The following is a 24,033-nucleotide window of genomic DNA, read 5'->3' as shown; positions in this document are numbered from 1 at the left end:
CGCTGCAGCATGTGGGATCATCCCGGACCGGGGCACGAACCCGTGTCCCCTGCATCGGCAGGTGGATTCTCAACCACTGCGCCACCAGGGAAGTCCGAGAGAAGATTTTTAAAGTTCTGATCACAAGAAAAATAATTTGTAACTATACCTGTTGACAGATGTTAACTAGACTTATTGTGGTGATCATTTTGCAATATATACAAATATCAACTTATTATGTTGTACAGCTGAAAATAATGCAATGTTATGTGTCAATTATATCGCAATAAAAAAAACACCAATGACACAACCCTAAAATTTACTATTAATTCAAGTGTGACTTTTTAATCCTCAAAGAAGAAAAGAATATCTGAGAGTTTGAGGGAGATGACTTTATCCCTACTAAGATTTATCGTTACATGAAATATAGTAGGACATATGGATGGTTGATTCTAATGGAATAGTCAATCCCAACTAAACAGCTGTTTAAGGATTTATGGTCATCCATCCTCACTCTAGACCTAAGTAAGAAAGCGTGTCTCTATTTTGCATCAGCATAGATGCCAGGTCTGATTCTGCTTTTGCTTATTGGCACTCAGCTTCTATTGTACTTGAACTAAAACTAGGATGCTGAGGTCTATACACAGCTATCACAACTCACTGTCTGGGTCATAACACTTCCAATAGAAGGCTGTTTCATCTACATTGAAAATTTGTTGTTTAGTGTAGCCACCATCATTAATGATCTTAGCTAAATCATCTGGATAACTTGCTGCAGCTTCTGCACCAGCACTTACTGCTTCACCTTGCACTTTTATGTTAAGAAGACGGCTTCTTTCCTTAAACTGCATGAATCAACCTCTGCTGGCTTCAAACTTTTCTTCTGCAGCTTCCTCATTTCTCTCAGCTTTCACAGAATTGAAGAGAGTTAGGGCCTTGCTCTGGATTAGGCTTTGGCTTGAGAGAATGTTGTGGCTGGTTTGATCTTCTATCCAGACCACTAAAACTTTCTTCCTACCAGCAATAAGGCTGTTTTGCTTTCCTATCGTTTGTGTGTACACTGGAGTAGCACTTTTAATTTCCTTCAAGAACTTTTCCTTTGCATTCACAGCTTGGCTGTTTGGCACAAGAGACCTAGCTTTTGGCCCATTTTGGCTTTTGACATGCCTCTCTCACTAAGCTTAATCATTCCTAGTTTTTGATTTAAAGTGAGAGATGTGTGACTTTTCCTTCACTTGAAAACTTGGAGGTCACTGTAGGGTTATTAATTGGTTTAATTTCAATATTGTTGTGTCTCAGGAAATATGGAGGCCTGAGGAGAGGGAAAGAAACAGAGGAATGGCCAGTTGGTGGAACAGTCAGAACACACACAACTTTTATTAGGCTTACTGTCTTATATGGGTGTGGTTCCTGGTGCCCCAAAACAATTATAATATTAACATCAAAGATCACTGCTCACAGATCACTACAACAAATATATTAATAATGAAAAAGTTTGAAATATTGCAAAAATTACCAAAATGTGACACAGAGACAGGAAGTAAGCAAATGCTTCTGGAAAAATGGCACCGATAGACTTCTTTACACAGTGTTGCCACAAACCTTCAACTTGTAAAAAATGCAGTATCTACGAAGCACAACAAAGTAAAGTGCAATAAAACGAGGTAAGCCTGTATGTGCCAATCACTGTTTTGGGAGCTTTACACATGTGTAATTATTATTTATTATCCTCATTGATGGATAAGGCATTCAGGTACAGAGATGTTAAGAAACTATTCCAAAGTAGGCTGCACCCCAGGCAGACTGGATCCAAAGTCTAAGATCTTAATCATTATTACCTCTTTTTAATAGATATTAGGACAAGTTGAAACTGGGCTTAAAGAACACTAATCTTTGGTATCCTTGGTGGATTATAATTATTTTTTCTATGAACACAAAGTTAAGCTATTACTAGTTTAACTAGCCATGTGATTATTTTAGAAGAAACTTATGTAACTTTTAACTTGTTCTTAGAAAATAGCTAAAAGTATGATGAAGAGAGCAAAAAGAAGGAAAAATTCCATTTTCTAATAAAATTGAGATTAAAATTTTCACCTGTGAAGTGGAATTTCACTGAGTCTGGGAGACCTGAAAGAACAGAAGAGAGAAAATCAGTATACTAAACGTTTTGGGGCCAGAAATAGATGGGAAAGGTACAAAATATAGGGCAGAGGTTAGAAAAGTAAAGGACATTTTAGCCTAAATTATTATGACTTAAGGAAAGATCACCAGGATGTTTGCTAATGTTATGTTGACTTTAATGGTGCCAACACTAATTTTAAGTAACAAAAAGAACCACAGAGTGGAATAATTTTATATCACATCAGTTAGAGTGATTTATAATACATTCATTCAGATCCGATTTTACCAGTACATAAAATCCTACAAATCAGTGAATGTGGGTGATGTCGTATATCACTGACAAGGCTTTCTGGTGGGTCAATTCCATTGTAGAATATAGTGATGCCTGAGACACTGATTTACACACTATAACAGTGTAAGAGATTTATCTCGTGGCATTTGTCCCGTAGATTATACAGGATAGGAGTCTGCTCTCTCTAAAAAGGCTCTAGGAATACAGGCGAGCATAGTGGATTCGGAAATAACCTCAATCAGGGCTGACATGTTTTCTCTCCCTCTAAGCCCAGGATAACCTGAGTTTCTTGTAAAGTAGGTCTTATAAAGTTGGGGTTAGAGGACCATGATCTTTTTCACTGGCTATGAATTATCTAGTTAGTAAACACTGGGGATACTCTTAGAGAAGAGGTCTATCCCAGAGCTTAGGGATTTTCAATCTAATTGAGGGGTTAATTATTTTCTAGACAATTGCATCTATAATGGCATATTAAATAATGGCAAATATTACTTTAAATGTTTGCCATACTTGAAATATAACTCTAAAATTATTCAACCCGTGTTCAACTCACCATAAGAAATCACCAACTGCTCTGTATGATTAAAGCTACTATATAAAAAGAATACTCTATATTAATCGTGTAATGTGACACATACATCTTAAAGATCATAAAGAAACAGGCTTCAAGATTTTTAGAATCATTCCAAAGCACAGAAATATTTAGGGGTAGGGACTTAAAACTCAGCAGCTTTGAATACTGGGTCAAGGGAAGACATAATGGGCGGCAAGGATTAAGGCTATCTTTTGCTCAATCTTCTCTTCTTTAAGAAAGGTGTCTTCGTCAAATCCTGGTTTTAATCCCAAAGGTCGCCTACAGGGGATCTTCCAAGAAGTATGGCAGGATCCTTCTCACTAGATTCCCCTCATCCACATACCCATCTGTCCTGGCTTCGTCCTCAGATCACTCCCATCACTGCAGTCAAAGAGATCCTTAGGAAAAGGCATCCTCCTATATCTTAAAACCTCCACCAGGTTCTTATTGTTCTTGGGATAAGGCTCCAGATCCCTGCAGTCTCACAGTGGCCTTAAGGTCTGCCCTCTATCTCTCCCTCCAGGTCCATCCCCACCCTGTTCAACCCTCCACATTCCAGACACAATGACTTTTTTCAGTGCCTAGAACATCACATTCTCTCCCTCCCAGGGCCTCTGCACAGGGGCATGTGCCCTTCCTTCAGGAATGTTCTCCCAATGATCCCAACACACACACTTAGCCTAGTTAGCTTCTACCCACCCCTCTTCTGTCAATATCTCCCTGGGGCAGCCTCCAGTGGGCTCTCAGTCTAGGTCGGTCTTGCTACATCCAATTCCACCACTGAACATTCTTCCTTCTTTTTAGAGCTCTTATCTCAGCCTGCAATTAAACATTCATTACTGGGATTATTGATCAAATTCTGTCTCTATACCTAGGATCCCCAAACTCGCCAAGACTAGATCTCCAAGGCCCATGCGGGCCTTGCCATGCAGGAGGCACAAAATAAGGCTTTATTAAAAGTATGCCCTGACAAACCACAAGGAACAGCTTGGGTGCCTCAAAATAGAGAAAAAAAGCATTACCAGCAAAGGAGAAGTCCATGATCTCCTGGAGGTGGGGGGCTGCAGTCGGGGGACGGTACATGATTTTGCCCTGGTTAATGTCTTCCTGGGTGAAATACCGGATGGGAGAGTGAGGCTGGTCCCTGTGTTCGATGATGCCTAGGAGGAAGAGAGACAGCATGAGCAATCAACAGTAATTCTGACGGCTGACTGAATGATCAGAGCCATAAAGCTGCCTTTCCCACTGGTGGAAGTCTTTTATCCTTCAGCAACAATTGCTCTCAGGTTGTTCTTAGTACACTATTCTTCAGTTATTCAAGAAAAGGGCAAATCTGAAACCCAGATACTCTTGACTAGGCCTCATGGACCATAAACAATAGTAAGATGCAAACTACCACCCCCTAATGTAGCTTAGACCTGGGAATTCTGAAGTCATAGACACTGTACCATAATTAGGAGATTCTCTCAATTGAGTTTAAGTTCAAAGGTCAAGGTCGCTACAAAAATGGCACAGGCTGGTCTCCTGGTGAGGCTGTAAAGATTTTTTTCAATCTACCCTCTTTCCTTCAGAAACTCCTTAGTCTCTGTGATGACCTTTGGCAATAGTAACATGGATCTTGATTGTTCTAAGATCTAGATTTGCAATTATCACTAAGTTATAAATGCTTTAGGGGTTGCAGATTTGCCTGTCATTTCTAAATTTTGCAGGTACAGAACTGATGCTATGATCATCTTTCATGTCCTACTTACTCTTTAAAAGGAGGACACTAATTCAGCTTCTGAGGGACTGACAGACCTACAGCCATTCAGGCTGCTGGTCTGAAAGAACATCTCCACCCTAGCAACGTAGGGAGGACGACTCTAGCTGTGGCTTAGCAGATTAAAAAAGAAGACGGATGACTTTTAGTCTTTTAATTCCTTTGGACTTTATCAAAAGGGAAATGAAATTTAATTTCTCCTTGGGAGAAACTGATAATGTGAAAGGCTCATAGCTAAGCCAGTGGTTGGTCTTGGGAGGGCAGCCTCAGAGACAGGAGCAGAAGTGTCTTCTAGAAGCTGATCTCCTCACTGTGAGGCACACACACATCTCTCTGGGCACAGGCTTGGTAGCTGAGCCCAAAGTTAAGGGATCTGAAGGCTGGGGACTGATGGCCAGGACCCACCTCTCCTCTAATTGTAGTTCCACATTTCCATGCTCCTGTACGAGAGCACGGAACTGTGTGTGCTGACACATGTTTGTCACGATGGGAGTTCCAGAGTTGTGAAGCATTTGACGTGACAGATACTAAATGGTCTTCTGGGTCAGCATCTCCTTAATGAGAACACTTGCACATTCTCACAATTACGAAGTTTCCTTCCCCTTCGTTTGGGTGACTGGTAACTGTAAACGTATTTGTTTTTTTTTTTTTTTTGCGGTACGCGGGCCTCTCACTGTTGTGGCCTCTCCCGTTGCGGAGCACAGGCTCCGGACGCGCAGGCTCAGCGGCCATGGCTCACGGGCCCAGCCCCTCCGCGGCATGTGGGATCCTCCCGGACCGGGGCACGAACCCGCGTCCCCTGCATCGGCAGGCGGACTCTCAACCACTGCACCACCAGGGAAGCCCCGTATTTGGTTTTTTGAAGCTCACAGGGTATTAATATGTAGGAGCACTATATAAACTTACAGAATGCTGTTTCATAAACAGCATTTATTACCTTGGTTAAAATAAAAGAGGAGGAGAGACTTATCCATGCGGGGGAGAAACTGAGTATGTGTGGCTCAGCCCCCGCTGGGCTCTTTGGCGGAGCTCCTTGTCCTTAGCGCATGCTCATTCTGGTCCACTCGCCTATCAGAAGCTCACCAGGGCAGGCCCTGTCCCTACAGGCAGTGCGTGGGTCTGTCCAGTTCTGCCTGTGCGTGGGAGGGGAACTCATCCAGTGATGAAGTTATGTGCACACTATGTTCTCCAGTATAGCTCTGTCAGTACCAAAGCTGACACATTCATCTCCATCTGTCAGGCCACAGTGTCTCCCACTCAATTGGTTCTCAACTCAGAGGACAGGAACAGAGGTGATGAATAATTGTTACTCCTTAAATCCTCAACAAGTAGAAGCAGACAGAATTCCAGAGCTTTTTAGGCTGGTCAACAAGTAGAAGACAATAGCACCATTCAAAAGATCATTTACTGCATGCCTTACCTTGACTTGGATGCAAAGGTAGAGTGATATTATATATTATCTTTCCACTTGGTCTCTCAGAGTTTACAAAGGAGAGAGAATGAGGCTGAATCACAGTCAGGCCGTCCTCCCGAGCCTACACAAAGTTTAAGAGAGAAGAAGAGAAAATAGTGTGACGAAAACAAAAGCCAAAGGCAAAAACAAACCTCATTAAAAAAAAAAAAAAATCAACTTACTCTGTTAGTCACATATAGCAAAATTTTCTCTGAGAGTTCAAAAGAAGGATCTGGTTTCCTTGCAGATTTGTCCCAGCTGACCCTTCTCTCCCCTGCCCTTGGCCCCCTGGGTTTATGTGGGTACATGCTGTGGGTGTCCCAATATGATCACTTCTCCCTAGTTGGAACTCACAGTGGTACATGTTTGGAAATGAGCCATCACAGCTGGCTATTCTACTATTCGCAGCTGGACCCCTACAGCTCTACTCCTCTAATTTAACGGGCTAAGATTATATCTGGTGAGAATTTCTCCCAACCCCCCAGCTTCCTAGTGGGAACTGTGATGCATTCTTTTCTTTTTTTAACTTTGATGGTTTCAGATGGCTAAAGATGAACTCACCTCAAATGCCAAAGAGGCTCACCATTTGAATTCAGAGATTTAAGAACTATGTGTTTATTACAGCTTATAACAATAGTCAATATTTCTCTTCATCTCCATTGTATTATTCAGAAGAACTAGATACTGCTTTCTGCTTCTAGCTTTCAGGACCCAATGAACTAGTCAAGTGAAATGAATCTGAAGGCCAATGTGTGTGCAGCTTTCACAATCCATTCACCTGTGTGTGTTCACAACCCATTAATAGTTGACAACATTAAAAAAAAAAAGGGGAGATTCAGAATTCCATGACCAGACCTAACAGAGATTTGGGGACAGCAGCAAAAACACAGAGTGGGGAGGAGAAAATGGAAAAGGAGGGTGAGCATAGGCCCCTTGCCTGGGTCACACATGCCGATGATAAAACAGAACAAAAATATCCGCTCATTGCAGACTCTTCCGAACTGACCCTTGAAGAGTTAGAGTTTGACATGCTCTCCTGCTCTTTCAAGCTCTGCTACTTTCAGAAGGAATTTCCCATTTAGGGAAGGATTGAGTAGGGCTCAGTAATTCTCATGGAGGAGGGTGTGGTGTTCTTCCTTTTACCATGAAAAGATTGAACATTGCAGTGGCTTTGTAATTGTCCCCAAGGCATACTCCTCCTGGGAGAGGCAGCATTTGCAGGTTAGGACAACCCCCTATTTCAACAGGTCATTGCTCAGGTCTGGAATGTAATGAGCAAGGAAAATCAGAATTGCAAATAGCAGCTGGTCTCTCACCCTAAAATAAAACAGGTTAGGACAACAAAAGAAAAATATATGCCCTATGTAAGGTGTTTACAGCCCATGCATGCGTGCATACATCTATAAATGTGTACACGTGTGGGCACAGATACACGGACAATAAGTGCAGGGTGAGTACATTGTTCAGTACCGTTTGCCACCTTTTAGCCTCAAAACCATCAGGATATCTGAAAATTCTCAAAGTATTATGGGATATTTTCGAAAATTTAGATGTCGCTAAAACAATATAGTGGTAAGAAAAAAGAATTATCATGGACCTAGGACGACAGAAAAGGAAAATGTGTTCTAGCCAAGAAAACAGATGTTTTATTACAGAACTTGTTGATACTATTTCTTTACTAATAGAAATAGACACTAAGCAGAAAAGGCGAGGACTTGATTCTCTGAAGAAAGCAATACTGAGGTTGAGCCATATCAAAGTATAATCCGTTTTAATATTGGCTATTTGAAATGTTCAATATTTATCAATTAAACAGTAAGAAATGAGAGACTAAAGTTAATGGAAATCATTACAGAAGACACTTTTTTTATTAAACTGTCTGTCCACAAAGGAAGATTATAGAATAATGGTTTCCGTAATACCCATATGACCTCTGAATACATCCAGAATCCAACCACTTCTCCCCATGACATTGCTACCATCTTGCTGGGAGCCACATTCTCCCACCTGGGTTACCACGATGGCCTCCAAGCTGCTCTCTTGCCCTCCCCCAACAGTCTATTTCAGCACAGCAGGCAGCATGATGCCTTTAAAAAGGACATTAGACCTCTACTCAACAGCCTGCAATAGCTCTCCATGTTACTCAGAATCAAAAGTCCCTACAATGGCCTGTGAGGCGGACATGATCCCGAATCTGCTCCACCCCCCTCCTCCCACTTAGCACATCTGTGAATTCATGCAGATTCCTCTGGCTTCCACTTACTTTGATCCAGCCATACTGCCTTCCTTGCTGTTCCTTGAATATCTAGGCGTGCTCCTACCTTGATACCTCTAAATGAATGGTTGCCTGGGCCTGGAATGCTCTTTCCTCAGGTATCTGTACAGCTATCTCTCTTACCTTCTGCAAGTCTTTCTTTAAATGTCATTGTCTTAAGGTAACCCACCCTGACCACCTTATTTAAAATTACAACCTAGGTCTCCCCTGCTACATTTCCAATCTTCTTGGCCCTGATCTACTTTTTGTTTTATCATAATACTTCTCACTAACATGCTATATGTGAGTTGCTTATTTATTTTGTTTATAACTTATTGTCTATTCCCCTCCCCCAAGAGAATGTAAACTCCATGAGAACATGAATTTTTGTTTGTTCATGGACCCCAAGCACCAAGCACACGGCACATGGAAGTGCTCGATAAAAATTTGTTGAATGAATGAAAAAATATTATTATGAAAAAAGTTAAGCTAGTAATAAAAATACTTTAAAAAACAACTTCATCGATAATTTTTTAAGAATATTTTTTCATTGCATTTCAATGTCATCTAAAGAATTAGAGAGGCAAACATTTGAACACTTAAGATACAGCAAAGTGTACATGACTAACATCTTTAAACTTCCAGGTCAGAATTTATAAATGACATTATCATTTCACCCTCCATTAAAAAAAAAAAAGGAATTTCCCATGTTGACTGTCATTCTACCAAAGCAGCAAAGCCCATGGCGGGCCTGAGAAATCACACACCTATGAATAATGAGATGAGATAAGTAAAATGAAGGTCCTACCATCTTCTCACATGGTTTAGTTAGGACAACAAAATTAACTCATATATTCATGTATTCAACACATTTAATTAATTCATATATTCATGTACTAAATTTTTAGTAAGAACCTACTATGTGCAAGGTACCAGGCAAAAAGCTGTAGAAGATACAAGATGAATCAGATATAGACCTTTTCCTCAAGGAATTTCACTTTTCAGTGGGGGAAACTCATAAATAGCTCTAAGGTAGAAAATGCTAAGTAGTGTGAAAGGCTCAGATAAAGCACAACAGTAATTCCAAGGATAACAAAACATTTCCAGAGACTGCAGATAATAATTCTACTAGTATCTGAAATGTCTCAAGAGAAAACATAGACACAGACACCCACAGCCATAAAACAAATACAGCAGGCCCAGGCTTGAGTCCATATCACAAAAAGATCAGCTGTTCTAACTGGATCCCTGCTAGCCTCAATAAGAATGGTTTTAAGAGAACTCTTGCTACAGCAATCACTCTGGAAGCAAATGAAACCAGGAAAGAAAGGCCTTTTCCTCAAGTGGTGACCTTGGGCAACCCAACCCTGAGGACCGCAATCACTTAGATTAGAAAAGGAAATAATCAATCTTCTTTCACATTAAGAGATAATAGAATTTATTTCCCCTTTAAGAGAGGACTTGGAAATATGATATTCAAAGTGTGTGTGTGTGTGTGTGTGTGTACCCATATAATTAATTTGTTTGAATTCGAAGGTCATACAAGAAGATATTATTAGCCATGTGAAAGTAGACCTGAAAATATTCACTTAGTCAACAAATATTTACTAAGCAACTATTTTATATAAGGCATTGTGCTAGATGCTGAGGAAGATACCAAGATTAATAAATCAAAGATTTTGCCCTTAAGGATCTTCTAAATCAAATAGTGGATGATTACTTGGAGAACTGGGAGTTGATGTGAATCTGTTAACTTACTTGAAGAATCTGACACTATCTATGCTGTGATAGGGACGTCTTCAGATCCCCTTTGCCCAAATTTGATATATATTCTAAATGTACACATCTCACACATGTTTATATATATATGATATATGTGTATACATATCTTATACATATGCATGCATATAATTCTGATGAGCACTACAAACCAGACCATAAGATCCCATTTAAAGGAGCTTAGATTTGATGAATGACAGAATTACAGAAATGCCACAGAACAAATTTTCATTTAGGCAGGTATTTGATTATATTGCTTCTCATTCTGTGCAGTCTTCCTGGGGAATCTCAGTGATTTCTGAGGATTTAAGCACTACCAGCCATTAATGATTCTCAAAGGTTTATCACTCACCTTGAATAGCTACTGATCTTCTACCTGCCCTTAATACTCACGCCCTTTACAAGCACATCCCAGACTGAATGCATCATGCCTTCCACCCCTCCCCCTCCCCCTCCAGTCCTCATACATTCCCCATCTCGATGAATGGCATCTCTGTATGCTCAGAAACTGGGGTGCTTTGCCCTCTTCCATATCTAATTGAGCACTGTCTCTAAATATCTTTAATCTCCTCCTAACTTTTTTTTTTTACCACCTTAACCACTTTTAAGTGTACAGTAGTGTTAACTAGATGCACATTGTTGTACAACAGATGTCCACAGTTTTTTCCTCTTGCAAAATTGAAACGCTGTTGAATAACAATTCCTCTTTTCTCTCTCCATACCCCACCCATTCCCCACAGGGGCAACCATCGTTCTAGTTTCTGTTTGTAAGAGTTTGACTAGCTCATATAAGTGGAATCCTGCATTATCTGTCTTTTTGTGACTGGCTTATTTCATTTAGGACAATATCCTTAAGGTTCATTCACACTGTAGCATATGACAGGATTTCCTTTTTTTAAAGGTTGGATAATATTCAGTGGTTGTATATACCACATTTCCTTTATCCACTTATCTGTCAAAGGACATTTAGGTTGCTTCCATCTCTTGGCTATTGTGAATAATGCTGCAATGAACATGAGTGTACGAGTATCTCTTCAAGATCTCACCAACTCTTAATCCTTATTGCCACTGCATGACCTTCATGCCACCAACCTTTCTTGTTCTAGGTGACTTCAGTAGCCTGTTTCTTGGCCTCCTTGCTCCCTGTCTGGCCCCATCTGGGGTGTTCTCTACCCTGCAGCCAAAATGACCTTCTCAAATTGAGAATCTGAGCATGCCACCTCTCTGCTGTATCCTACTTGCCCTAACAGCCTTTCTGGACAAAATGGAATCTCCTTCATCTTATCTTAAGGTTCTCCGTGATCTCTCATTTCTTCTTTCTTCTTCAGCTAAAGATTTATGCTCCAGCCAAGTGAACTCTCTCCGTCATTCCCCAAACATGTTATGTTCTCCTGTGTCTCCATCTTCTTTTCAAATGCTGCTCCTCTGCCTGGAATGAACTTCCCCCTCTTTCTAGTCTAGGTAAGAGGGTCTGCAAGTGTAGTGAGCAGAGCAGTAGCAACAGTATCAGCTGGGACCCTGTTAGAAACTCAAATTATCAGCCCTATACCAGACCTACTGAATTGGAAAGCTCTGGGGTGGGCTCCAGCAATCTGCTAATTAACAAGCCCTATAGGTGATCCTAACGCAGGCTGAAGTTTGAGACCCTGATTTAGAGATAATATTCACTTCAACCAGCTTGGTTCACCTTCTAGAGGACGCCTTCCTTTTTTTTTTTTTGCAGTACGTGGGCCCCTCACTGCTGTGGCCTCTCCCTTTGCGGAGCATAGGCTCCAGACGCGCAGGCTCAGCAGCCATGGCTCACGGGCTTAGCCGCTCCGTGGCATGTGGGATCCTCCCGGACCGGGGCACGAACCCATGTCCCCTGCATCGGCAGGCGGACCCTCAACCACTGCGCCACCAGGGAAGCCCAGGACGTCTTCCTTGACCTCTCCCATGCCTTGCTGGACTAGGTGCCCTGCTATCTGCTTCCATGCCATGTCTCTGTCATGACATTTATTACTGTATTGTCACTGTTTATTTATTTTCTTGTCTCCCTTTTTAGACTCTAAGTCTAAAATAGACTAATAGAGACTGTATTACATGATCACTGAATCTCCAATGTCTTCCACAGAACCTGGCATAAATTAGGGGCCCCAAAGTGTGCAAGACTGAATAACTGAATGATTGGAGAGGTAGACTCCCACCCTTAAACATCTATATGAATATACTATGCATGAATTTAGCATATGTATTCACAATGTGTTTACCAAACATGTACAAAACTTAGGTGCTTAGATGAGTCCAAATCACTGAATTGAGAATGTGCTTTTGTCACAGTTTACAGTATGTATTTCTTACAGTAATGGCCCTAAATAATGTCAAAAGAAATATAAACTGTGTATATTTTAGGAATGAAAGAGTAGCCTGATCACATTTTATGGTAGACTAACCTTTGTGATACCCTAAATTACACAGGACAGACCTAATTTACAAACATGCAACCTGAGACCCTCAAGGTTAAGTATGTTGAAAAGTTTCTAGAGGTTTTCAGCAAAAGAGCGGGAGTGATGCCATCTTCATGGCTCCTGGCCCATTTTTTTTTTCCCCTCTAAAGTCAAAATAACACCATGTTAGCATTCGGCAAGAAATGTGTATGCACATTTTTCTTTACACTTTAGAGAAAATTCTGGTCCAAGCTTCTCCAGTCAGAATGATGAATTATAGACTTTATAGTGTTCCTGAATTATGATTTCTTTAAATTACAGTTTACGGTGGAAATGCCGATAGCATGTATCCATTAAAAACTTTGTTTCCCCTTTCATGTCTCTGTCAAGCCCCAGACCCATAATTTCTAAAACTCTACCTGCTGTCTTTGTTGCGGCTCAGGAGTGCTACACCACTTTGGAGTGTAATTACGTGGGCGCTAACTAAAATGTGGATCCGTGATGATTAATGCACAAGGACTTAATGTGCTTGTGGCTCTGTCTAGCAGAGGGGTTCTGCTATGCCCCATATGCCCCATAGATATAGGATTACAGTGGAACTGCTAATTGTCTGAACTAAACGCCATGTACTAATTTAGCTCTCACCTTGCTCCAAACCTTTCCATGTGTCCACACTCCTTCCCACACAGCATACAAGCTCCTCTGTGATCTAGCTCGCAAAACCCCACAGGCTCACCGCTCCCTTTCAGCCTCTCTCATCTTCCAGTCTCATTGAACTGTTCGCGATTTTCCCAACAATCATATTGTCTCTCCCCTCTGGGTCTTTGCATGTGTTGTTTTTATGCCTGGTGATACCTTTTGCCATCACCCCACTATTCTTGTCAACCTGCCTCCCAAACCTTCACTTGGATATTTGCTACTTATCTTTCTGGAGTCAGCACAGACATCACTTTCTCCAGGAAACTTTTATAATAGAAAGGAAACTACTAACAGGACTTCTAAAACAGAATAACAGTTTCTCCAGCTAGATGGAACTCTAACTGGCTGAATAATTATACCCAAATGTAATCATTAAATGGATATAAGCCTGAAAGTCCTTCCAGGTACTCAAGGAACGGTTCTGTGACTGTCTGGAATGCTGTAAAAGGGCTCAGCAGCAATGGATGGGAGGCTGGAGTGGATTCTCTCTAACCTTCCTTTCACTCTGGGAATTTTAAGTTTCTTCTTTCAAGTCAATGAGAAACGAGTTCACAGGGCTGGTATTTTTGACCCCAGAGCCTGTGTTCTGAGCCAAGCATTCTGTCACATCCCATCAACCCACCTCCTCCAAGCAGAAACCATGAGCCCTGCCACCCAACTCACGGTCATGTGGAGAGATGCTCCTGGAGAGCGTTTGGGTGCTTCCGGAGTCTGGGGTAAGATGGCGATGTTGAACATGCGGCTCTCCAGATGGGCGTGAGCCTCCGTGGCACTGGACACCTGCAAAGACACGGCACACTGGTGAGCCTCTGGTGGGCAGAGTATGTTTGCCTGTGTTTATTTTTTCCCTTTGGAACAATCTGTCTTTGAATTCTGTATGCTCCTGCATTACAATTTTCATTCTGCTCTTCATATTTTAAGATTCTTTTTTTTACTGATTATAAAAAAGATACATAAGCATTTTAGGCAATTGCGAAGTTGCAGGAAGGTATAAATAAGGAATAAGAATCATCTAGAATTTCACTACCTAGAAATAGTCGTTACTAATATATCGCTGCATTTCAGTTTAATCTTTTTTCTATGCATATGTGAAACTATATACAATTGTATATTCTAAATGTTTACTTAACACAATACTATGATATTTTGCTATACCGTTAAACATTCTTGAAAACATAATTTTGATAGCTACATAGTGTCTCATTATGAGCATACACAACACATTACAGCAATATACGTGATGTTTATTTCACTTTAGTCTTTACCCAGCACAGATATCTACACCTAGATTATAAATGACAAATCCCAGCCTCATCACTGCAAGGCAAGATTAAGAACATTTACAACTAGGGTAGTGGTCACAAAATCAACTTTTTCCTGCTTCAGAAATGCTGAAAAATGATGCTTTTCTCATGCAGCCTCTCCCTTTCCTCAGTGCTACCTCGCTGTTCCCTTAAACTCGCCTTCCTTCCGTTGTCTGCTCCTTAGGCTTGTTAGAAGAATTGCTAAGGCCCATGTGGCCATGCGGAGTTGCGTTAATTCCATGTGAGAGGGGGCAGGGTTCTGTAAATCCTGAGAAAAAGGCAGGAATAGCAGCCCTTTCTCTATGTCTTCTAAAGTTACACCCTCCAGTAAAACTGTCTTCTCTGTACCTTGATCACATCAGGCGCCTGGAGCTCAAGCCTCAGAATATCAACTTGTTTCCAAGGAGGCATCTTATAGTGTCACCATAAATAATATTAACAACCACAGCTATCATTCACTGAACATTTATCATGGGCTCGGCACTGTGCTAGCTACTTTTCAAAAGTCTTCTTACCGAATACCCATCAAGTAGATATTATTATCTCCTTTTTTACAGATGAGGAAACTGAAGGTCAAATAGTTAAGGTGTCAAGGTCACAGAGCCAACAAGGGTCAGTATTTAAAACCAGGTCAGCGGGTTTGTGACCTCCCTACTGACCACAGTGACTCAAGTTGGAAGCTTTAGGAAATCAGGAAAGGGGAAGGTATGTTCTCCTATCTCTTGAAGAAAAGGAATGGAACTCTGCAGGAAGTGCGAGGTGAGCAGATTACCAGGCAACGGACTCAGTTCTAGCTTCCCTAGCAAAGACAAGGGTGTAAAATATGTTGGTCTTTTTCAAATTACATCCCCTGAGGCTATGTCAACATGATCTGAATGTGCCAAAACCAGGGCTCCTTCCCCTGCCAAATATGTGCCTGCTTTCTTCTCACTATGCCATGCTCTAATTTTTTAACACCACTTGCATTACACAAATCCCAAGTCTTAGATGCAAAATAACAGATGGGCTGCATTGATGGCTCACGACAGCACATCAACATTAAAACGAAATTAAATCCATACAACTCATTGTATTGCATTTTCTGCTTTAAAGAAAATAAAAAAGAAGGGACAAGAGAGAAGAATCATTAGAACGGCATCTTTTTTAAATAGTCTAAAATCCTAAGGGACACTAAAATGATGAATGGGGAAAGTTGCTAACCATTTATTTTAGCACGTAGCTACAGTGTCTGTGTCGTTTCACATCAAAATATGAGATAAGCCTATCAAACCATGAGATTTTAAAAACAAACACACCAAAACCTTCACATCCAAGAGAAAATGATCCCAGAGAGTTGTTTCATATTTGCAATAAAGATGCTGTCAGTGTTCAAAATGTACTTTTTGAAATGCTTCAGAGGGGGTTCACAAATCATGTAAGAAAACTGAGCTTGTTACTTCATAATTACTCCTTGTTTTAACCAAAAATAATTGCTACTCTTCTTTTTTACCAGACACGATTCTGAATGACTTTGGGCTATAGGGTTTTATTTTGTTGTTGTTGTTGTTGTTGTTGTTGTTTTGTGGCACGCGGGCCTCTCACTGTTGTGGCCTCTCCCGTTGCGGAGCACAGGCTCCGGACGCGCAGGCTCAGCGGCCATGGCTCACAGGCCCAGCCGCTCCGCGGCATGTGGGATCTTCCCGGACCGGGGCACGAACCCGCGTCCCCTGCATCGGCAGGCGGACTCTCAATCACTGCGCCACCAGGGAAGCCCTATAGGGTTTTATTTTAAAATCCACTTCCAAAGGATGATATACTATCACTACTGAGGATATTCTAAAGAATATCCCACAGATTTTGAAGGAGATTTCAGGTAGGAGTTCTAAACATATTTTGAGCAGAATGTGTGAAGACCCTCCAAAGGGAACCACTTTCTAAGTAATGATGTTTTTAGAGTCTTAAACTCTAGTGAATTTGTTTACAAAAATCAGTAACTTTTGCTATTTTATAATAACCCACTTAGTAACCAACTTGCAAAAGCAATCAAATATTATTTTAGCAGGTGCTGAGAATCACTTTCCAGGGAAATGCTCCATATTGATAATGTTCTTCATACTGATGAAGGCAAAGGCAGATCTGAGGATTCTAGTTTGTTGAGGTGACTTCTTTTGATTGAGGTCTTTGCTTCCATTCTGACTCATTATTTGAGGACTGTTGAGTCCCCAGGTGCTAAAATTGAAAAATTAACTTGGGCAAAGGGCACATAATGTTTGCTCACTCATTGGACATTCAATGTGCTCAGTATAATCTCATTTTAACTGTTTCCAGGTTTATTTCAACTAGCTCTCTGGGAAAGCACACTTTTTACACAATATAAATTAGTCAGACAATGAAGATGTACACACCAGGCATCAGCAGCAGAATGGATGATAATTTTAAAAAGGTGAGCTATCGTGGTAGTTTATCCCCTACTGGATTCCTAGACAAAGGAAATGTCTCAGGCTTAGAGGGATTGTGATGTTGCTCTGGCTGATCACCATGAGGGCTTCTTTATATTTTCCCTGACACTTTCCCCAAATCTTTTCTGTATCTATGCTTAAATGCTCTTTCTCATTCCTACTTCCTCATTCCTTTGTGTCTCTGTTCCATTATTTATTTCCAAATTATCCTTGACAGAGGTTTGTCTAATTTTATGGGTCTTTCCAAAGATTCAGGGTTTGTACTTATTTACCAATTTTAGCATCTTATAATTAGTCAATTCCTCTTTTACCCCTATAAATGCCTTCCTTTCGCTTTCCTTCGGCTTCTCTGTGGTTCTCCAGCTTCTTGAGTTGAATATTTAGTCCATTAATTTTCATGCTTTTCTGTTCAATAATAAGAGCTTAAGGCCATCGATTTTCTTCCGAGTATTACTTTGTCCACATCATTTAAGTTTTGATAAGTTGTTTCCTCCTGATCAATATTTCTTAATAGTTTGCCATTTTGATTTCCTTTTAGAAATAGTAATTATTAAGGAATTCCAAATGGTTTGATTTTTTTTGCCCTTTTATTATTAATTTCTAATTGTACTTCATAGTCGTCAGGGAATGTGCCCAGAATAATTTCTTGTTCTTTAATTTACTGACAGAATAAATTAAACCAACCTTATAGTCTGGTTGCCTCAGTTGGCTCAGGCTACTCTAACAAAAATACCATAGACTGGGTGGCTTATAAACAACAGAAATTTATTTCTCACAGCTCTGGAGGCTAGAAGTCTGAGATCAAGTTGCCAGTATGGTTGGGTTCTAGTGAGGGTCCTCTTCTGGGTTGTGGACTGCCGACTTTTCACCGTATCCCCGTGGTGGGCAGCAGAGAGGGGGAACAAGCACGCTTATGACTCTTGTAAGTATGCTAATCCCATTCATGAGGGCACAACCCTCATGACCTCATCTAATTCTAATCAAAGGCCTCACCTCCATATACCGTCACATGGAGGGGTAGGATTTCAACATATGATCTTTGGCGGGAACACAAACATCCAGTCTACAGCACTGGTATTTGACCAATCTCCATAAATGGTAGTCACACACCCTTATACAGTAACAGGCAGTATTCTAAATGCTTTATATGTATTAACTCATTAAATCCTTACAGTAATGCTATTTTACAGATGAGGAAACTGAAGCACAAGGATTTTGCCCAAGTAGTTTTCCCAAAGCTAGTACATGGCAGAAGTGAAACGTGAACCCAATGGGTTTGGCTGCTCAGTCCATGACCTTATCATAAGATGGTAAATGTTCCAAAAACATTTGAAAAAAGAAAATAAGACTTTTTTCTCCATGTGGTATTTTAACATTTTGAAAACACTTTTTTTCCAAACAGTTTAGCCATTATGTATTATACACCACTTTGTTGTAGAATGACTCTGCTTGTAGAGACACCCAGAAGGCTGAATTGACAGATTAAAACAAAAATTTCTCAATGCTACTAGTTACATTTTTTTCTTCCCCCAAATGTGACTTCCAGGCAATCACAGAAAATGACCTGAGTTGCTTATAAATAAGGGTGATGGTTTTCATCAGACTCTCCAGACATCAGAAGATTCAGGAAGGAGAGGGTACCTGAAAGTGGAAGGAGTCACTCTGGGCTGGGACCCCTGAGTGCCGGTACCACACGATGCCTTCGTTGATGTCTTGCTGGGTGAACGTGCTGGTGGGAGTTGCTGTCCTCCCATCAGGAAGGTGCTGCCCTTCGTCTGCGGGGCTGTCTGCAGGCATATTAAACACAAGGACCACCTCCCCTAGGAAAGCCACACAGTTAGTGAGGACCCCTGGGAAAAGTAAAAGTAAATCAGAGCTCTCGTCTCCTTTTCTACCACTTTTTTTTAAACAGAAAAGATATGATGTGCTTCTTTATTTTTATCCAAGGTGAAGGAAAAGATATTAACAGAGAATTCAACAGATATCATAAAATCCACCTTTAGACATAAAATTCCCAGTCTTTCAATTAAAAGAGTTAAAAGCCATTCGAGGACAATTCATGTATGAAGTTACTGACTTTTATCTATTAAAATTATATAAGGGGACCCAAATAGTCGTGAACACTGCAAATACTGGGCATTGAATGGATTCATTTCTACCCACAGCTGTCTATGAACAGAAGATGTTTTCCTACCAGGAGATTTTTTGGTGTAAACACAAGGGGAAATTAGAAAAAATTCAGAGAAAATCATCCTTGGAAGAGTTCTATACAATGAAAATAATAATAGCTAACACTTGAATGCATATGACGTGCTTCATGAAGCACGTTACATAGTGGCTCAAACCCAGTTCCACCACATCAAGCTGGGTGAGCTTACTTAGGTATTATTAGTCTCTGTTCCTTGTTGGTAAAATGAGAATAATAGTACATACGTCATAGGTGCTTAAAAAGATTGTTGGTTATCCTTATTATGTTATTTAATCCTTCTGAAGATGCTATTGTCATCTCCATTTTAAAGACAAAGTTCTTTATGCTCAGAGAAGTTCAGTAACTTGTTTGAGGTCACACAAGTCCGAAGTGGAGGAGCTGGGATTTGAATCTGAAGCTCATTTTCCTGGTCATGAAACTCTGTTCCCCGTCATGGTTATTTTATGTTCACAGACCAACAATTACATTGATAAATAACTGATCATGTTTTCTCTTCCTTCATTTTCTAAACTTTATTAGAATTGAAGCAATGAAATCTAAATCTAAACATCACCACCAACACCACCAATCTGTTTCTATTGCTTATTCTTAACCTGAAGCTACTATTTTCTTAAAGTGAGATTGAAAATACAAAGGTGTTATAGAAACAATCAAAATTCCCAAGGAGAATATGCTTTCAAGTGAAGACCAAGGAGAAGAATGGATGAACTGCTAAAAACAGAAGCCACGTTCTCATGAAAATGCATCTAACAATAAATCTGAAAGAAGTCTCTCTACCGCTCAGATTAGTAAGAGGGAGAGAAGAATGTGTGTGTGTGTATGTGTGTGTGTGAGAGAGAGAGAAAGAAAGAGAGAGAGAGAAACTGTATACATCTTTTAAATGTTCTGTAGGAGGATACCCAGATCTTAGTGCCCTAGATATATCAGGCAATTGATAGTGCACTTTGATTACCCCAGAGAAATTTGTTCTCTTATTCAAAGGAAATACTCATTCTAATATTTATATGCAATAAATTCAAGTTAAAAATGCACATAATGTCCTGGATAGTGATGAAATACTGAAGTAACAGAAAAACATCAATATTCTTCTTAAAATAATCATGTGTAGAATCAACTCACTCTAGTTTCTTTCTTGTACTGTTTCTCATTTATACCTAAGTCATCAATTCCATTACCCATCTCTCCCTGGTTCAACTTCTGTTCATAAGATCCTGCTAATACACATGCTTTCCCAGGATGTGGACTGTTTATTAATGTGAGTAGTTGCAAAATAGACTGAAAGGAGATTTCCACAGTGAAAATGTGGAGAGTAGAAAAACAGAAAACATTCAAATGCCAATTTCCTGGCTATTCTGCTTTATAATAGGAAGGCAAAGCAGAATTTTCCTAACAAGTCCTAATGAAATAAACCTATTTTTCAGATTAAAAAACAAAAAACCCATTGCGATACTATGCAAATTAACAGGAATCATAGGACGCTGGTTAATCCCATTAATTTCACCTCAGTAAACAGTCAGTGAACACCTGTTAAGGGCTAGCTACTGTGGTTAGCCCTTTGGGGTGGGGGACTCAAAGATCAGTAAGATGCAGTTCCTTCCCCTTGAGATCAGCCTCATAAGCAACTGGGAGCCTCTGTGAGATTTTCAGTAGGTTAATGGCACGAACTGATTTAGAACACAGAATATACGCGAAAGTTCTGTTAAAGGGGCTGGACTTTATTTTATAAAAATGATAACAATAGTGACTAACAATTATGTGGACAGTTTGGTCAACTATAAGTCTGCTGTAAAATCCAGATGAGAGATGGGAACCCGAACTAAAGCAACAGAGGTAAGATTGGAAACACATAAACAGATACAAGAATCATTGATATGTGGCACATATATACAATGGAATATTACTCAGCCATAAAAAGAAATGAAACTGAGTTATTTGTAGTGAGGTGGATGGACCTGGAGTCTGTCATACAGAGTGAAGTAAGTTAGAAGGAGAAAAACAACCAAATGTAAAATAGATAGCTAGTGGGAAGCAGCCGCATAGCATAGGGAGGTCAGCTCGGTGCTCTGTGATGACCTAGAGGGGTGGGATAGGGAGTGTGGGAGGGAGGGAGACGCAAGAGGGAAGAGATATGGGAACATATGTATATGTATGACTGATTCACTTTGTTGTAAAGCAGAAACTAACACACCATTGTAAAGCAATTATACTCCAATAAAGATGTTAAAAAAAAAAAGAATCATTGAGGAAGTGGAAGCAACAGAACTTGACAAATGTGGCTGTAAAGGGTAAGAAAGAGGGAAGAATCAGATGATCACCTATTAGGTTGGGTGATGTGTAGGGAAGCGATGCCACAAATGGGATGAGCTGGTAGAAGAAAAGATGAAGAGTTAGAGTTCAGCACTGGGTATGATGAATACAAGGTACCTTTGTGCCAAGCCCATGAGTAGACAGGGAGAAATACCGATATTTTGTAGGGTTCACTCCATCGAGGTGAGAGCTTTTGCGTAATACCTCACCTCTGCTTTCATCATAGTATGACAAAATCCAGGAGATGACTCTTTAAATATATGAAAATCCAGGTTTAAAAAACAGTCCGGGCTTAAAAAACAGAAAATAACATCTACTAGTGATTTCCTTTATACTGAACTCAATATTTTTACCAAGAAACTTTATGGGAAAATGTAATAGGTATTAAGAATTAGAATCTCGGGATTTCCCTGGTGGCACAGTGGTTAGGAATCCACCTGCTAATGCAGAGGACATGGGGTCGATCCCTGGTCTGGGAAGATCCCACATGCCGTGGAGCAACTAAGCCCGTGCGCCACCAATGATATGATAGCTATTGTGATTATTCTGTCTTTAACGGGGATGCATGGGGTATTAGAAAGCTGAGTTCATTGGAAACACACCCTGGCTGTGTGGCTTTGTACAAAAGCAAGTCCAAGACTGCTGAATGCAATGATGAAATCATGAATCATGACAAGGGAAAAAAGAGTTACCAAATTGGGGGTGGTCCTGTGTAATTTTGTAGATGATTTCTGAGGCTCTGGCACCTGGAGCTTCAGCCTGTAAGATTCTGTTGGTAATCTGCAGCATCCCACCTTCTGGAACCCACACCACTGAATTAGCCACAAGTCGAAGACCTCTATCATTCTAGAATAAAGAGAGAGTACAGAATTAGGTCCAAGCAAAAAAAAGAAAATACCGGTCCTTAAAAACATAAGTTATTAGGTCCCATTGCTGCTAAAGATTGCCTAATAAGAGAGATTCATAGCTTTAGAGTCATACTATGAACAGTATATATGTAATTATGTGTAGATATATGCATGTGTCTGTATACATGTACATACATATATCCTACTTTTTCTCCTAATTTATCATAAACACATAACTTGTATCATTCGGGAAGACTAAGCCTCTCCATTTCTTTCTTTCATTTGTCCATCTACCTGTCTTCCCATCTTCCCCATCCACCTATATTCAAGAACTATTCATTAAGCACCTATTATATGCCAGATCTTTTGCTAGAGGCCTGAGGTATATAAGGTTGGCTGAAATATGACCTCAGTTTCAGAACCTACAGTCTAGTGGGGCAGACAGACATATAAAATAGTTAGGCTGCATCACAAGTGATGATCTATAAGAAGCTTGAGCAGGGTACTGTGGGAGAATAAAGGAAAAAGGAGATTTCCTCTTTGGGGAAGGAATGCTCAGGAAGGCTTTCCTATGGAAATACCATTTAATTCTTGAATGACAAAGAATGGTCTTTCTAAGTGGATAAGTGAAACAGACTCCAGGAAGAGGGCCCAGCCTAAGCAAAGACATGAGACAATGCACTCTGTGCTTAATAAAATATCCAAGTGACTGGGCAAGCAGAGTCTAGGGAGCTAGGGGAGGGGGTGAATAAAAAGTGACTCATAATGTAGGCTAGTAGAAGGTAGAAGCTGTGCTATAAGTCTCCATTTAGCTTGTAGGCACTGTAAAGGCAACATGAATCTTCAGGGAAGGAAATGCGATGATCAGGTTTGGGTTTTGGAGAGCCTCCAGCAGCAAGAGATGGGAGGGACTAGAGGTGGTGTGAATCTGGAGCTGCAGAAACCATTTAACAAGTTCTTGTAATGGCTCAGGTGAGAGAAGATGAAAAGGTGATTGCAGTGGGAATGAATAATTAGAAACAGATTCCAGAAACACTACAGAGGCCAAACAGACAGGCCTCGATGACTGATTGAAAGTGAAGCCCTTAGAAAAAACAGTTGGGAATAGCTGACTGGAAGAAATCACCTACTTAGCGCTCCTGAGAAGGCAACCATTCTAATTGCTAAAGCTAATGTCATTAAAAAGTGCTGATTTGCAAGGTGCACACCTCTTCCAAAGCCTCCTAATTGACATTTTCCACTGAATAGGATCAGTGAGGCTGCCTGTGTTCAGTTTTCATACTTTCAAAATCAGTAAATCCAATGTTTTCAAATAGGGCATTTCAGAAGGGATGTTATTCTAAATTATTGCTATTACTTTCAAATATGCCAGTAAACAGAAGAGAGCAAACAGCATTCCCAAGAGGGGAATATTCAGAACAGAAGAAACAAATATTCATTTGCTGTCACTTGAGAGCATTTGCGCCTCTCAGGAGGTGGTCACAGCTATTTTCACCACAAGCACCAAGAAAGTGTCAGTACTCAGGAGAACAGCAGCCAACGTACCTCCCATGTGACTGGTGCTCGCGGCAAAATCCCACAGAATTTTTTT

At 40.4% G+C, this 24,033-nt stretch overlaps 1 protein-coding gene across 18 annotated transcripts in view; it reads right to left on the bottom strand.

Annotated features, from left to right (window-relative positions):
* Positions 1 to 24,033, bottom strand: part of FRAS1 (Fraser extracellular matrix complex subunit 1) — a 474,502-nt gene that overhangs the window by 116,197 nt on the left and 334,272 nt on the right. For 17 of the 18 annotated variants that reach the window (XR_003680571.1, XR_003680570.2, XR_003680569.2 and 14 more), the window contains 6 exons: positions 22,287 to 22,440; positions 18,720 to 18,898; positions 14,000 to 14,116; positions 6,146 to 6,260; positions 3,989 to 4,126; positions 2,074 to 2,106 (listed from right to left, as the gene is read on the bottom strand). Coding sequence is in view for 15 of the 18 variants with exons in the window: in XM_024115434.2 (XP_023971202.1) it covers positions 2,074 to 2,106; positions 3,989 to 4,126; positions 6,146 to 6,260; positions 14,000 to 14,116; positions 18,720 to 18,898; positions 22,287 to 22,440 (736 nt within the window). In the remaining 3 variants the exon portion in view is untranslated. The remainder of the gene's footprint in view (positions 1 to 2,073; positions 2,107 to 3,988; positions 4,127 to 6,145; positions 6,261 to 13,999; positions 14,117 to 18,719; positions 18,899 to 22,286; positions 22,441 to 24,033) is intronic. The other variant, XM_028491961.1, reaches the window with a different exon arrangement.

This window comes from Physeter macrocephalus, chromosome 7 (genome assembly GCF_002837175.3).
Source record: "Physeter macrocephalus isolate SW-GA chromosome 7, ASM283717v5, whole genome shotgun sequence".
Taxonomy (NCBI): domain Eukaryota; kingdom Metazoa; phylum Chordata; class Mammalia; order Artiodactyla; family Physeteridae; genus Physeter; species Physeter macrocephalus.
This window is presented reverse-complemented; position numbering and strand designations above follow the sequence as displayed.